Source organism: Tiliqua scincoides, chromosome 3, assembly GCF_035046505.1.
Source record: "Tiliqua scincoides isolate rTilSci1 chromosome 3, rTilSci1.hap2, whole genome shotgun sequence".
In the NCBI taxonomy this organism is placed as follows: domain Eukaryota; kingdom Metazoa; phylum Chordata; class Lepidosauria; order Squamata; family Scincidae; genus Tiliqua; species Tiliqua scincoides.
In genome coordinates, this window is record NC_089823.1 from 172593287 (window position 1) to 172610109 (window position 16823).

Below are 16823 nucleotides of genomic sequence, written 5' to 3' on the forward strand. Positions count from 1 at the left end.
GTCCGTGCAGGAACAATTGTAGTGCTGTGCGCTAAATGGAAGGCAATGACAGTTTAGTACAGTGGTTCTCAGACATTTAGCACCGGGACCCACTTTTTAGAATTGTCAGGGCCCACCAGAAGTGGTGTCATGACTGGAAGTGACATTATCAAGCAGGAAAATTTACCAGTCCCATTTACTATCATTGTTAAAAGAATATACATAGTAGCTTGTTAAAAGTACAGGTCTGTAATATTTCCCCAAATGCAGTCACATACCATGGTAGCATCAAATTTATTAAAAATAAAATATTGAAATGAAAGGGGACCCACTTGAAATTGGCTCACGACCTACCTAATGTGTCCCGACCCACAGTTTGAGAAACACTGGTTTAGTAGGTACAATTGGTATTGTTGACAGCTTGTAGCATTTACACCTTCTAACAGAGTCACTTGGGAATTCCTTGAGAGGCATTCAGGGAATTTCACTGGAAACTCTCTTGCCCCAAATGGAAGTATTTTCATAAAAAGGGGGATATTATGAAGAACCTTATATAGGTTTTATAATTTTCTCAGTGTGTGACCTGTTAATGCAGGTGACTCCTGGATCTAGTGGGGAAGCTGGTATTCTCAGAGCCCAACCTATGCATGGCTATTCAGAAGTCCCATTATAGTCAGTGGGACTTACTCCCAGGTAAGTGTGGATAGGAACACCAGGAACAACCACTGGAAAAGACTTCCTTGTGGGATGAAGAGCAACAGTTGCTCTCCCCTTGCTCAGAGTAAGAGTACACCATTTTGAAATGTGCCTCTTTGCCCAGTTAGCAGGATTTTTCTATATTATATACCAGAAATGTGTAAGTCAATCATGAGGCAAATTAGTGGGTGTATTTGTGAGGGATTGCCAAATGCCTTGTGAGTTAGGATATAGGAAAGTTTGATAGAATTCTAGAAGCACTGGGGTTAGGATGGTTCATGAGCAAGTGAATGAAGCAGACTGACAGGCAGAATTGCGTGCCTTTCTTAATTTCATTTAAATTTCTTAAATGAAATTTAAGAATTTCACTTACGATGTTGAGGGAGGCTGTTCAGTTGTGTGTGTAGGGTGGTATCATTATTGCGTGGAAACAAAGAAACATCCATTTCAGTTATGGCTTACTGTAGCATTACTGGCCCTAATGTGGCCATGCAACTGAGAATTTGGATTCAGGCCAAAATATAAGTCTCCCAGAGTGACAGTCTTCTCAGTTAATAAGTACCATTCAAATTCCTGATTGCAGAATGCTTAAGAAGAATTGCAGATACTGTAACAAAGCTACTGTACATAAACTGAAACAGTCCTGTTAAAATAACATTCGCAGCCTTGTTCAAACTAATGACATCAGGGAGGTGCCAAGATAAGGCTTGTGCTGGCATGTCCAGGCATGTTTGCAGAAAATAAGTCCTGTGTGTGATGAACACTTTTCTCATGGCCAGTGTGTGGTGCTTATTCACAAGTGGTCAGCTGAGAGTGGAAAGGCCTGTGGAATGCGAGGAATTCTCTGCAGTGCAAACACTTCCATGGAAATCAGATGTAGGCACAGAGATTGTTTATGATAGATGACATTTTAACACTTCACTTTTTCTTTATGTTCCAAAGGGTTTGCTTTTCATATATCTGAATGTCAGGGCCAAATTGTATATTATGGCAGATATTGGGTTGCTGCCCCAGATGGCATCCTTGTGCACAGTGGCGTTGCTAGGGGTGTGTGAAACTCACCGGGTGATGTGCCTGGGAGGAGGGGTGACACCACTAGTGACTAAAATCATGGTTTGTAGGAATAATACCATCATGTTATACCATTTGATACATAATTTACAGCTGAATGCAGTGAAAGAAACCGGAAATAAATATATCCATTCTATCAAACATTATGGCCAAAAAACCAGAAAAAATGCAACTGTCTTATGTAACAAAAAAGTACATTTCCTTAATTCAAAACAGACCAATGAGACTGATTGTTCAAAGAGCCAATGAGATGTTATGATTAGGAATAATACCATCATGTTATTTATCAAATGATGTGTAATTTCGTGCAGAATACAGTGAAACAAACCACATTGAAATAGCTGTGTTCTATCAAAAGGTATAGCCAAAAAACCAGTGGGAGCAGGGCAATGATACATCCCCATGCCCACCACCCGGGGCGTTGCCCCACCCACTGCATGGGAGGAGGTCCATCATGGTGGTGATGCGCTGGCCTCCTGCACCCGGTGCCACAAACCATAGTGATGGTAGTGCTTGTCCTCCTTTCCTCTCTCTCTCTCTCTCTCCCCGTAACATATAGTTTCACTTACCAGTGACATGACATTGTCACATTGTGCTTTTCCCTGATGTAAAGCAGGAGCTGGAAAATACATAATGTAAAATTTCATATTACAATGAGAGAGGGAAGAAGGAAGAGTGGAAAGGCTGTTTTTGACCGCAGCCCCAGATTGGTCACAATATGTGTGTTGGCTCCAAGGAACTGCCTTATCAGGCCAATAATCAATTTCAGTCTCGGACAGCTTGCCCTCACAGACTGTCACTCTCTAGGGTTCCTGTTGCATGAGAAAATTTAATTGGAGATGCTGAGGATTTCATTTGGAATAGTAGAGTGCATACTTCACCATTGAGTGGAGACTACTGTCTTTTAAGCCTTGGGCTTCAAACATTTGTGGGGCACAACATTTAGTTACTAGAGATGGTTCTTTAAAGATTAGGTTGTTGGGGATAAGGGTTTGGATGGTAGCTACTCCTTCCTTGTTTGAGGTCTCTGTTTGAGCTGTGCTGTGACTATTTCATGTCCTCCTGTGATTCAGTCAGGTGGCTCTGGATGCCTTTAGAACGGTGGTTTCCAAACTGTGAGTTAGGACCCACTGGTGGGTCGTACCCTGATTTTTGGTGGGACAAGTAGCATTCAGCAGAGCCTCCAGTGAAAACAATTTGATGGAAAGATCAGCTAATTGCTCTAGCCCTGAGGCTAGCTAGCTGCAAAGAGCTCAGTTCCTGCAATCTGCACGCATGTGTAAATATAGGAAGATTATATAATATAGGAAGATTAATATAGGAATTATTATTATAAATGTTTGAGTGTCTTTTTTCTGCTTTTTATTGCTTATACATGAGTAAATAAATATTGTTTTCTAGATCTCCTTTTTCTATGTCTGGTAAACCTAGGTGGGTCCTGATAGAGTGTTGTTTAAAAACCGGGTCCCAGTGCTAAAAAGTTTGGGAACCAGTGTTCTAGAAATATCTTTTTCTTGTTTATGTTCAACCCCCAAAGTACCACAATAGCTTGCAAGACAAGAAACAGACAAGTTGCAGAGACAAATAGGGCATAAAAAACAAAGCCATATTCTCTAAAGAATTATCATGTGCAAGTTGGTGGGAACACATATAATTAGATTTTTTTTAGAGTGCCCTCCAGCACTAGAAATATGATAACAGGTGCACTTGTATGGCTTTAGACCAGGACTGACTCATTGCATGGTAGTGAACCAGCAAAACAAACCAACAGTTTCCAAGCATAGTTCTGATACAGAAGGCTTGAAAGGTAGGCATACAAAAATAGAATTTTTGGCAAGTGTGGTTTTGCTTTCGGATACTGAAAAAGACATCTGTATGGTTTTTTTATCACATTGCATAAAATCTCACTACCTCGTGACATCTGGTACCCAAATAGAGTAGCTGGTCAGAAAAGCAATGGAAAGCTCTGGCTATGGACCAATGCCAAGACATACATGAACAGTTCACAGTGCTGTCTAATAAAAGACATTCATAACCCTCAGATTAAAAGGTTATATACGTCTTGGTCTTATCTTTGCATTGCGGCACATTAAGCACAACCTACTTGTCTTCATCGCTTGTTCCTGCCCTCTCTTTTATCTGTGCCAAGTTAAGTCTCTGCCCTTGCTCCAAAAATGCTGCCAGCTTTGATCTCCCACCTGTTTCAACTGCAGCTGTTTTTGTGTTTTCTCACATTATGGTTTATAAGGGTGAACCTTCCAGTAACTGCACAGAAGCTGCACTTTTCAAGCAAACTCATTTGGAACAATAATGATTAAGAGTATTCCAAAGCAGTTCATTTGAGAAGTACCACGGTCTGTCATCTTGATATCCATCACTTTTTGTGTGAATGCGCCTCCTGAGATAGTGGGCGGTGATTGACACAAGTTAAGCAAAATGATTTCTGCCTTATTCTCCAAACTATGTCACACTGGCTGTCAGAATTATCATGAATTATGAAGGCCTATGTTCCAATATTTTTGTCAGAACTGTGGAAGATGGCTTTTGGCTCAAAATACCGGAGTTGTGACCACAGGTTCAGAGGTGTTGTCAGCTCAGGGAAAGGGCTGAGTGTCATACCACAAAGCACTGCCACAAAATTAGTACTGGAAACCCCATCTCTAGACCTCTACGATGGTTGGCCACTGTAGCAAACTGGGTGGCAGACTAGATCAGGGGTCTCCAAGGTATGGCCCGGAGTCCACATCTGGCCTGCCACAAGATTTTATCCAACCTGCAGGAACTTTTTTTTTTGGTCAGAGCATTTGACATTTTTACTCATCATATATAATTTCTCAGCTTAAGCACGGCATTGTTTCTTTATAATTGGCACATTTCTCTGTTTGTTCTGAATCATATCATGCTGCTTACAAAAAAATCCAAGTAGAACTTATCCATTTGTTTAAGTTTCATTTATTCATTCATAAAACTGATTTTTTTTGTGTGCAGTTGTGTAAAATATACGATGTGGCCAGAGTGACCAGATCCAGTGGAGGACACAGTGCCTATACCTTTAACCACTGTAGAGAAGAAGGAATTTTGGTAGATGCAGCTTAACATGGAAAGGTTTAAAAAGCTACATCTGCCAATATTCCCTCTTCTCTACAGTGGTTAAAGGTGAAGGCACTGTGTCCTCCATTGGATCTGGTCACCCTGGATGCGGCCCACATTCTGAAAAGTTGTGGCCCACATTCTGGACTAGATGGATTCTTGGTCTGGTGTAGCAGGCCTCTTCTTATGGCCCAGTCGTATCCTCTGCCAGTCCATATGCAGTGCCACTGACAAAGCATGCTCTGCATGCTATGGTGGTGATGGGAGCAACGAGACAGCCTGGGAGAGGTAAGTAAAAAATCTTTTTTTTGAACCTCCTCATAGGCCACCCAGCCTCCAGTGGTTGTCCTTAGACCTATGCCAGCTATTTGTCTGGCATAGGAAAGTCAGGGGACATGTCATGCCAGGAAAAGTAACACTGTTTAGATAGGATCATGGCAAGTTCTGCTGCCACCAAGATCCCGTAATCCCCAAATCACCCACAGTTCAGCCTAGTCCCTGCCTCAAACTGCCCATGATTTTCCTGGTGACTTACCCCTGCCAACTTACCTGTGGCAGCACAGGATGGAGGAGGTTCAGTGGCCCGTGTGGCCTCTGACTGTTGCCTTGGCAACTATGGCCTGCAGAACAACAGAGCAACAACGGGATTAACACGGATGGAAAGCAGCGTAAGCCCTGGATAGGATTGGGCTGCCTGTCTCTTTTCTTGGCATTTAGGATGAACCACCACTGCACTGTTTAATCGTTTCTATGAAGTCATGGAAGCTAGAAACTTTGTTCTTCATTAGAAACTCTTTATCTGAAATGGAAGTTTGAATTTTAAGAAATTTTCAAATCTCTCAGAATCTGTCGCATGGAGGGACGTTTTCAAAGCAGTTTGTGATATGTTATGGTGGTCTGCTGGTCAAAGAAAAAATACCCAAAGTCTCACAGGGTTTGAGCAAGCCCTTTTTGGCTTGCCAAAAATAACTTTTTGGACCCCTGCCCATATGTCCACCTACATGCAGCTATTGCAGCTGTTGCTCCAAATCTCCAGGGCACAGTCCACAAGCTCTACAGACTTCTTTCTTTTCTAGAAAAATATTATTTGTATTATTTGGCTGTTTGTACATGCGCCTATCAAAATGGGCTCAGACTGAATGGTTAAGGTATTTCTTGACCATCCAGAACGCTGACATTTCTTTAGCCCACATAACCCAAGACATACTGACTTGGTTCCTATGTAATGCTGAACTGTGTGCAGACATCAGACTTGTTTCCCATTTCTTCAGGCCTATTCAGGCCTGTGTCAAAAGAAGCAAGGCCTGGCCTGCCCGCTTCTAATATTTGGTAATTAAAATAAAACCCACAACCTGTTCTTTCTTGTGTCCGAGATCGAGGCATGTGTAAAAGTCAGCTTTCGGCTATTTACATCCTACAGGCGGATGCAAAGCCCAGTGGGATGGCTTTCCTTTTGTCATTGTAAGCTTTGGAACCTTCTAACAGGCCTCTCAATTGTACCAGCAGCTGGCACAAGATGATTCTGCTAACCATAGTGAAGGCAGCTCCATGAAATTTCACCTTTGGGAGCAAAATCAGGCTCTCTTTAGTTATCTGGTCACAGTACCTACCTGTAGAAACAGACACTGGAAGAATAGTGGGATCTGATTCAGCTGTGAACTTTGGCCTCATCTCAGGAAATATGTGTATTTTGGAAATAGTTCATGTACAAAGGCCCAGTCAAAGCTGGACCAGGGCTAGAAACAGTGCCCAAATTCTGCCATCCCTCTTTTTTTCTTTTTGTACGCACATGAGCCCAGCTTCTCTCACCACCAGCCAATGCTTCTTCAGAACTAGCCAAGCAGGGACGATCCTGAGATTCACAGGACCTTCTGTGCTTGGCCTGATTGGAAGAAGCGCTGGGCACCAGAGGAAGCAAAGAGGTGGCAATCTCTTCCAAATCAGTCCCTCACCAAGATAACAAACAGGAACAGGGTCACAGCAGTTCCTACCATCTCCTTTGGCTCTGCCTCAATTTGCACCTGCGGGAGTGCAGGAGGAGGTAAGCAACCTCCATCCTCTTTTTGTTCAGAAGCAGCTGGGTGGAGCAGCTAAGCAGTGAGCCCATCGTTTCACTGCCTCCCTGAGCCCGCTGCTTGAAACAAACACTTCACTACATGTCATAGGTGGACTGGCCTCGCCAGTACTTGTGCAAGAACAATTATGTTCCTGCGAAAGGGAAGCTGCCCTGCAAACCTTTGGAGACGCTGTGCAGCATAGAGCCAGACAAACAGGGCATTTGTTCTCCGAGTGTGAAAGGCTGAAAAGACTTTTTGGCACCCAAGGTGGTATATACCTTTAATCCTAGAGCACAGCAGTATTGACTCAGTGGCCTCCAAGCTGGGAGGAGTGAAAGGTGGAATTCAGAGAGTGCTGCCACTTCATTTGTAAAACTGTTTGCAAGCTAAATGCTCCTCCTTGGTTACCAGGTAACTAGAGACCAGAGGATTCTGCCAAGCTCCTGTGGCATCCAGATTTGCAAAAGCTTTTTCTATACCTCCTAAAGCAGACTTGCCTTCGTAATGCCTGCACAACAGATGAATTGCCATGGGGCCATCTTGTCCACAGCGCTCTGGAAAACGTTTCAGTAAGGGCTCAGAGTGCTTGCCAAAGCTGTGAAAACTTGTTTGCAGGATTTGAAAGATTGGCAGGGAAGCTTGCAAGCACTGCCTTCATTTATAAAACTGCAAGTGGCTCCAAAGAAGAAAGAAGCCCTGCCTTCTTTCTCGAGACAGGATTGCAGCAACCCTGATCCAGAGAGGTCTTATGACCACCTTCTAATCATCTACTTAAAGTGTGTCTGTACTATAAATAATAACCATGGGGGTGGCTTAAGTGTTTTTATCTGGTGCACTTACCTCTTACAAGCAGGTTTCACACCTGTAACTGATGCCAGACTCCCCAGTCGACATAGTGGAGAGAACAATGATGAGGGGACTTGTCAGAGAATCCTTGTGCCACATAACAGATACAGTGTCAAGAAGCTTTTGAGAAAAGGACATACGTAAGAACATAAGAAGAGCCCCACTGGGTCAGGCCATAGGCCCATCTAGTCCAGGTTCCGGTATTTTACAGCGGCCCACCAAATGCCCCAGGGAGCACACCAGATAACAAGAGACCTGCATCCTGGTGCCCTCCCTTGCATCTGGCCTTCTGACATAGCCCATTTCTAAAATCAGGAGGTTGCGCATACACATCATGGTTTGTACCCCGTAATGGATTTTTCCTCCAGAAACTTGTCTAATCCCCTTTTAAAGGCGTCCAGGCCAGTCGCCATCAAAGGCTTGACTGAGTCCAAATCACTTCTGGATCATTTTTCTGAGATTTCCGTTACAAAAGGGGTTTTGCATAATAAGTTTTGTGTATCTTGATACAAAATCAGTAGCGGTATTTTCCAGCCATTTCCCTGGATTAGATTTATATCCCACTCTTCAACCATCAGGTCCTCAAAGCAACTTGCAATATGTGAAAACACAATGTTTACTACTTCTGGTGAGCCAAAGCTATATGCTCTTCTGTTAGAGGTACTTCTGTTGGTTGGTGTGGAAAGGCAGTTGCTTGGGATGGTGGGCTGTTCATTCCCTTTCTCCTGCTGTGGAGATCTTTTCATCCTCCAGAGGCCAAAGGAGGGAGGGTCCAGGTGCTCTTTTGCTAGATGTGGTTATAATTCATGATTATACTCAGTGGCGTTGCTAGGGAGGTGCGGGCTGCATTGGGTGACACACACGAGGGGGTGACACCACTACAAGCCAAAATGTTTAAAATCTTGGTATTTTCAAATAATCCCATCATATTATATATCATTTGATGTGTAATTCCATGCAGGATGCAATGAAACAAATGGCGTTGAAATATCTGTATTCTGTCAAATGTTATAGCCAAAAAACCAGCGATGTGAGGCAATGGTGCATCACCACTCACACTGCCTGGGGCATTGCCATGCCCACCTCATGGGAGGAGGTCCATCATGAGGGTGATGCATTGGCCTTCTGCACCACCACTGATTATATTGCCATTCTTCATCTGAAACCTGTACACTTCACTGTAAAATGTCCTGTAAGGAATAACAGGTCTCTACTGAGAAACAGGAATCAAGACTTTTCTCCCATCTTATAGTGGTTCACCTTGCTGTTTTCTCTTTTCTCTTTTCTAGAATTGTCAAGCTTTCAACAGCCTTAGCTGCCTTAGCACCCCAGCGGATGACTGCTCTCAGCAAACTCAGTTCTCCCCTGGATGCGGCAGCACCAAATCATGGTCGACCCCTTGTACCTTAGATGTCATGCCGGGTAGGACACCAGCCTGCACTCCTGTGCCAGAGCCTCCCTCAAATATAGAAGAATGTAAAGCTAGCAAGGAAGAAGACTTCTCCTACGAGGAGTCTGACTATTGTGCCACCGAAGATGAGAGAAGTAGGAAAGAAGAGGAACATGCCTCATGGAGGAACAGTGGGACCGAAGGGGATAATGTCTTTCAGTTGGATGGTGAATTAGATATTGAGCAAATAGAAAACAACTGAGAACACAGAATGGATGATCTGTCTGCATTAAGGCTTTTAGGAGTGATAATATCTCATTGATGTTAATGTAGGCAGAGAAGAAAGTCTGCATTCTCCTCCTCCTCCTTGGCAGGTGGGAGAAGACCAGAAGCTTTGCCAAAAGTTCATCAGGTATATCTTGTTAAACCTTGAAACTCTATTAGAACTACTGTAGTCCATGAGGTTTTGCAAACAAGCTTTAGAGAAAGCATCAAACTACATCAGCACATTAAAACAACAAAACCCTTCAAAGGTGTATCAAAACTTGAAATTGTGGGCTTCAGAATATCAGCAATTAAAAAAAGAAAGAGATTGTATTTGGAACAGGGCTGAAAAGCAAGAAGAAAGGCTAGAAATTCAAATGCTGGCTTTCATTCTCAAAGTAGATAATATACCATTTCAGAAAGGCAGCTTGCTCATCCTCTGGAGCATGGAAATTCCGATCCACTTTGGCTTTTGGCAAGAATGAAATATTAAGATTTTTTTTTTCCTGGCTGATCTGACTCTAAACTGTACCTCAGATACCCTTATTAAAGGTGAGAAGGGTAGAAGATTATCCATGTAATCCACATTCATTTTCTGTGGGATTAGCTGTCAGATTGCACATTTGGAAGCTCTCACAAACTAGATGATGCAGTCCCTTGCTGCAGATTCAAAATTCTTAGAGTCATAGGACCCAATCCTATGTCACTTTCCAGTGCTGATGTAGCTGTGCCAATGGGGTATGCGCTGCATCTTGAGGTGGGGGTGGGCAGTCATGGAGGCCTCCTCAAGGGCTGCATTGCGGCTGCATTGGTGCTGGAAAGTTGGATAGGATTGGGCCCACAATAGCCCAATAAGTCTGTAAGCTGCATTTTTGATTGTGTAGTCATCAGTAGCATCATGAAAAGAAAGCACAATACATTTGCTCACCCTGATCCAGCAAAGGAACTCAATGAGCAGGGCCAGTTTCAAAGTTTGCGAGCAGTGAGGATGTATTGATGTGCATCTGGATGCACATTTGTATGAGTTCTCATCTGGTTGAATTGACTGGCTATGTCTTTTGATGCAGATGGGGTTGCATACCTACATGTCGGGCCCATTAGTTGTTATATATAACCATTTGCATTCAACTAGAGCTGGCTCAGAGTCATTGTTTTGGCATCCAAAACACATATGCATCCACAATTTGCATGTGCCATTTTTAAAAAATGGCAGACAAAAAACAGTACTATATCCAAAAGCCTAAACTGGTATTTGCATTACATAGTATGAGATAAGAGTGCAACAAGAATTAGTGACTGGTGAAGATTCTTGACATTAGTAATTGACATCTAAAAGGCATCATAAATACCTTGTACATGTCTGGAGTGGACAACATATACTCTCTTACTGGGATTTTATACAGCCTGTCACCCCCCACCATGCAATTGGCACCTAGAATATTACATTAACCACCAGAAAGGACTGAGTATAATACTTAATTTTGCTTGAATAACATCCCTTTGGGATTGTTTGCACACCCAGCACTGGAAAGACTGTCCCTTGTGCTCTCCTTTTGCAACAAACCAATAAACAATGCTTACATTTGCTCTCCAGATCAGTATTGAAAACCATGATCAAACTATCTGCAAACTACTATGGTTTGCAGTTTTGATTTGGAAGGCAAGTGCTCGCTATAGTTTGCTGGTTTGGATATAACTATGTTTCACTTGCTGTGAAAGACAGGGAATCAGAGCATTCAAGGGGGTGGGAGCTTTCTTGTGTAGTTTGTGTGATCTTGTGCACACAAGTTTGCTAATGTAATGCCAAATCATGGTTTGTTAAAGGTGAAGTGAGCCATTGTGGCACTTCAGTTTTAAACTTCTAAGAACCTGTTCTCAAACTTCAAGATTTGTCATCATAAACAGATTCACATGTAAATGGTGACAAATATACCACATAAGTAACTATAAGAGTCCTTGTCTAGCCACTGAAGCAACTTGAAAACAAACCCAGGAATCTCCATTGTATGAGAGAATGATGACCTTCTATAGTTGTGGTGCCCCCTCTGGATAGACATGGAAAAACCTCCCAAATGCCCAACACGCAACTTAGCCATTGAAGCAATATACAGGTGGGTCTCCACGGCCCCACACATACCCCTGCATGCCCATTAATTAGAGCCTTACCAGGGCACAAATGCTCCTGCTTTTACATTTTGCATTCAAGCTTATAGCTATGTGAATGCTTGAAAAGACTAGATCAGTGCTAACAGGAAGCAATTATCTTCTTGCTTCCTGTTAGCATTGATCTAGTCTTTTCAAGCATTCAGGCTGCTGGCAGCCTGCCTGCGTTTCATTATAAGCCTAAATGCTATAGCGACCTTTAAAAGCAAGAATATTTTCCTCCCAGTAAGGCTCTAAACCGCGTTAATGCCCCCCCCCCATTTGTGGATAACTGAATCTGCAGGTACTGGATCCATGGATATGGGGGCCCACCTGTACAGTACAACTTGAGATTCTTTCAGCTATGTGTGGTGTGTGGGGCAAGGCTGATAGAAAATGCAGTTTGAGATGCAGGTGTTGTAGTCGTGGCACTCTGAAAATTCCTTCCACTTGGCTCAATGATAGTGATGAACAATAAGCTTGTACCATTTAACACAGAGAACTCAGTCAAATAAGCTGCTTAATTATCTACATGGAAGCAAATGTTTTGTTTACCTACCAATGGGAAACAAAGATGATCAAGATGCAATTTTTTAAAGAACACCCTATTTTTTACTGCACTTTTTTTTCCTGCAGTGGTATAGATGTTCATGGCATCAGATACCACAGTAGATTCTATTCAAGCTGTAGCTTTACAAATGTCCAGTCAAACGGCACAGATTTTTGTTCATTCATATGTTGATTTCTGCTGTTTCCTCCCTATCTGATTCTCACATAATGTGCAAGCCAAAAATATAATAATAATAAAATAATGATAAAGTAGGGAGTGAAGAGATTGCTTTAATTCTGAATGTCCTGGATTGTGCATTTTGGTGCCATGAACTAATCTGGTAGACACACCTATAGCCTTGATATTCTGTAAGAGGACATTTCTTTGCATGCTCACCTTGTTTTTTGGGCGCATGCCAAGTTAACATGGGCTGCTGGGTTCATGGATTGATAGAACAGGTGTTCCCATAAGTGATAAGAAAAGTTTCCTGGTCTCAATTTGGAATGGGTTTTCCAAAAATTATCTAAATTTCGCTTGATTTGGAACAGACTTGGAGTAACTCAGATTAAACCTTAGTACATTCTATGCTTTAACAGCCCCATCCTAACCAGCTTTCCAGCACCGGTGTAGCTGTGCCAGCATGATGTGTGCTGCATCTTATGATCAAGAGGGCAGTCACAGAGAGCTCTCAAGGTAAGGGAACATTTGTTCCCTTACCTTGGGGGTGCATTGTGGTTGCATTGGCACAGGAGAATTGATTAGGATTGGGCTGTAAATCTACTTGTACTCCTGATGATGTCATCACCTACCACTCCATTTTCTTTTCACCAAAATTTACTTGTTAGCAGTGATGACCCTCATTAGGCAACAGTGCATTGAGTTCACCAGAAACTGTATGAGCTTGGAGAACAAGAATCCTGGTGCCCAGGGTGTTTCTGTGAGCATGCTCTAGTGCAGTCACAGGCACCAAGATTTTCAAAGGCTCTTGAATCTTTGAGATTTCTGAAGCCCTAGGAAGCTAAATTCCCTTGGAGTCTTAGTTCCCAGAATGTTGCTGCTGCTGTCTAATGATGGCTCAGTCCTTTTTGTTTCCACGGCTAGGTAAGTTTCCACTGCTAGGTGAGGGAAGGGAAGGGGCAGACAGTGGTGGTGTAGAGGGCAGGCACTCAGCTAAGTATGAGCGGAACCTGACCTTTGGAGAGCTTTGGGTTCCACTAATAGGTTGTCTGAAAGTTTTGACCTGAGGAATGTTGTACTCCCCAGTTCTGAGCTTGGACTGCATCACTACTGTAGGTTGCTAAGGCTACCAACTCAGAATCAGGAAAGGGTACTTTAGCCTTATGGAAGGAAGATGTTTGGCAAGTTCAGCAAAGTGAAAGGGATTCTGTAATTTCTCCCTGCCATTAAGTCATGGACAGCCCAATCCTAACGAAATCCCCGTGTGGTAATGCAGTGGTGCTGGCATGACTGCCGCTGCATCCCATAGGCGATTATGGCTGCTAGAGGTCTCCTCAAGGTAAGAGGACTTTTATCCCCTTGCACCAGGGTAAGCCCCAGCAGCTATAATGGGTCAACTTGGACCTGTGCCAGCAATATGCACCGACAGAACATGTGTTCCGCTGGTGCACACCCTGCACAGCATTGGGCCATAAGTTCATTCCAAAGAATCAGATTCCCCTCTTGGAAATTTCTCTTGTAAGTAGAAGGTAGAGTGGGAAGTGCTGAGATGAGTGACAGAGGAGCTGGATATTACCATAGAATTGGTTTGGGACTGGGTGAAAAAGGCAACGTATGAGTCCCTCTTTACCGTTAGAGACTGACTGCAGCTGATATTGGGGGCCATTTTACACCAGTCTTTAGCACTGCAGTTGCCCTAATCTGTGTTGCCGTTTTCCCATGATGATCTGGTCGTCTGAGCATTTTACCAACAAGATCAAATTAATGAGTTAAGGTTAAGCAGAAAGCTGAAACCTCACTCAGTTTAAGAATCTGAGCTCATTGGTTAAGATCTCAGATGTTACCATGGGGCTTGAATGGAGTCTAGTTCCTGGCAAGTTAAATGCAGCTTCTGATTTGGCATTGAAAAACCAGCCTAACTGCAGTACAGTCTGTGAGTTATGTAGGTAGGGTCTGAACACAGAATGCAAGAATGCCATTAGTGGCATTTCTTACTATTGAAAACAAGTATTGGCTATGCAACATCTGTGCGCTCGGCCTGTATCATCCCTTCAGAAGGGCATAGCAAAAGTGATCTATTGGATGCAAGAATCCCTAGTGTTAGAATTGATATTCCAGCTCTTTGGGTGCAGTCAGAAATCTGTTTAGCAGAGCTAATCAGCGATTCCAATATGATGCAGCATACTGGACCTGGTGGTCTGATGATGTATTGCTTAATGAAGGCCATCGCCAGTGTTGGTGCTATGTCATATAGTGCTGTTCAACCATCTCATACAGGGTGTTAGAACCACATTTCTGGCTTTGGTAGCCTCTTCTGAATCTTTCTACACCAAGGAGATGCTCATTATCTGCCTTCTCGTTATGACTTTTTCTTTTTTAAAAAAATACGCCCTCTCCAGCCTATAGTCATTCTCATGCAGCTCTGCACCAACTGGATTGCGAAGATAATTGCAAACACTGTTTCTTGTTCATCTGTTGCATGGCCCAGAAGTGACATAGCTTTCCCAGCTGGGACTGGGCTGTGCCTATCTCAATTCTGCTCAATTCTGCTCAAATCACCCAGGTGGTGCACCAGAAAGTGACACCCCACCTTTTCTTCTGTCATCACGTTCTGCCAATGCAGGAAACTAGTCTGGGTCATAGCCTCTATATAAGTGCTTGCCAGCACAGAATACATACCGTCCCGGAGCACGATGCTTTTTGAGAAAGCATATCAGTTCTTTGGACTGGCCTGCACACAGCTTGATTTATGGCATTTCAGTTTGCCTTTAGTGCTACAGAGATGGCATATTCATATCTTGGACTTTAAACTCATAAGGGCTTTAAGAAAAAAAAAAGGGGGGGGATGCTACCTACAACAAGCTTAATACTCACAGAGGAGGAATGTGCCCAAGAGGACAACTGCCCACCTCTGCTAGCTGTAGCATTGCATTTACATGGCAGCAAACCTTCTTTGCCTTAGTAAGGATGCATCAGTGAACCCTGGCCTTACAGTGGGCATGTCGGCATAGGCACCCTATACAGTTTGTCTAAGGTTTGGCCAAGGCAGTGTTTTATTGGATTTTATTGCTTTTGGTTTTATATGATTTCTGTACTGAAACTGAGTTTTAAGAAGCCTTATTTTTTATTTTTTTATAGAAAAAAAAACTTTGTGGATTTATGAATGATGTGTGTCTGTGTCTGTGTGTGTCTGTGTGTTTTGACATGCACACACACAAACTATTATAAGTCTGAACTATAAGAATGTGCCTCAGATTCAGTGGACATGCTGTTGATTGTAACATAGGAGGTGTGTTACTCTCCATAATAACATAACAGAAGCTCCTCTGGATCACCGATTGCCAACCTTAGCTGAGAAGTCACTGGATCCCGCTAGTAGGGATTTCTGGGCTCCTGCTGGATTTTTCTGACATTACACAGATGACTTTGGATTAGTTCACTCACCAGATCCTGCCAGGTGGATTCAAGAACCCATTGCTGAACTTCTCTGTGGACAAATAATTTTATTTGCTAAGTAGTAAAGTCAACTCAGCAAAAGAGACAGGCAATGGACTGTGGACCTTTCATGACAGCAGCAATAAATCTTAACATTCAATTTCCCTTTTTAAAAACAATATTTCCAATGCAACCTTTTTTTTTTAGGTGGTGGAGTTTTTTTTTTCCTATTAATGCTAATGAACATGCTTACAGGGAATTTGCTGTCTGGCTGCAGTCATTGCTGTTTGGAATAGGTGGTCATGAAATATTAAGATGTATTCATCTACAGGCAGTGAAGGAAAAAAAAGAAAGGCAGAATGGACATATTTCTGGTGTTGACTGTAATTTTTCACAAGAGAGCCTGGCCTGTTTGGCCCATCACATTCTGTTTCAAGTGCATTGTTGGAAAGTCCTCATGGAACAGGATAAAAGGATATTTGTAGGTTTGTAGCAGTGTTTTTTCAGCATTTTATGTTTTTGGATGTTTAAGAATCAAATTAAGGAAAAAGGATGATGGCCAAAAAAAGCCTTTGGGGAAACCATGAACTCTGGTAATGTCTTGTTTGTGTGTGCGTGTGTTTCTCTCTGTCCATGGTCATTGCACAGATGCAAACATATTGACATGTATACAAAGTCAGTTCTGTAGTTGGTGTTATGTTTGTTCAAAATCGATTCTTACTGAACACTGTTCCTTGACCTGAAAAATTACGAAGACTGCTGATTTGTACTCTCTCAAATGACTTTATTGCACTATAGAGCAGCTCAGTCTCAGGAATTTACTTGTTACTTTGACTATGTAAATAAAGCTTTCTGGTTCTGTAACCTGCTCCCCAGTGTTGCTCATTGTTGCTGTGCTCTTGTGTTTCCCAGATTGCTGAGGCATAATATTTGTCAAAACCATTCTCCTGCTTGCTCAAAGGACAGGATAGGAGCCTTTAAGAGCAGCAATTTTCAACTGTTTTCATCTCACGACACACTGACAAGATGCTAAAACTGTCAAGGCATGCTGCGCTGCTGATGGGCGGCTCACGTCCCCCAATGGCCCTACTAATAAATGACCCTCCCCAAACACTCATGGCACACC

The 16823-nt window shown here is 42.8% G+C and overlaps 1 protein-coding gene across 3 annotated transcripts in view; it reads left to right on the forward strand.

Moving 5' to 3' along the window:
• FAM53B (family with sequence similarity 53 member B) overlaps positions 1-16561 on the forward strand; it is a 149273-nt gene extending 132712 nt beyond the window's left edge. For all 3 annotated transcript variants that reach the window (XM_066620969.1, XM_066620970.1, XM_066620971.1), the window contains one exon: positions 9029-16561. In XM_066620969.1, the coding sequence (XP_066477066.1) occupies positions 9029-9391 (363 nt within the window). In that variant the 3' untranslated portion in view covers positions 9392-16561. The remainder of the gene's footprint in view (positions 1-9028) is intronic.
• The last annotated feature ends 262 nt before the right edge of the window (positions 16562-16823 follow it).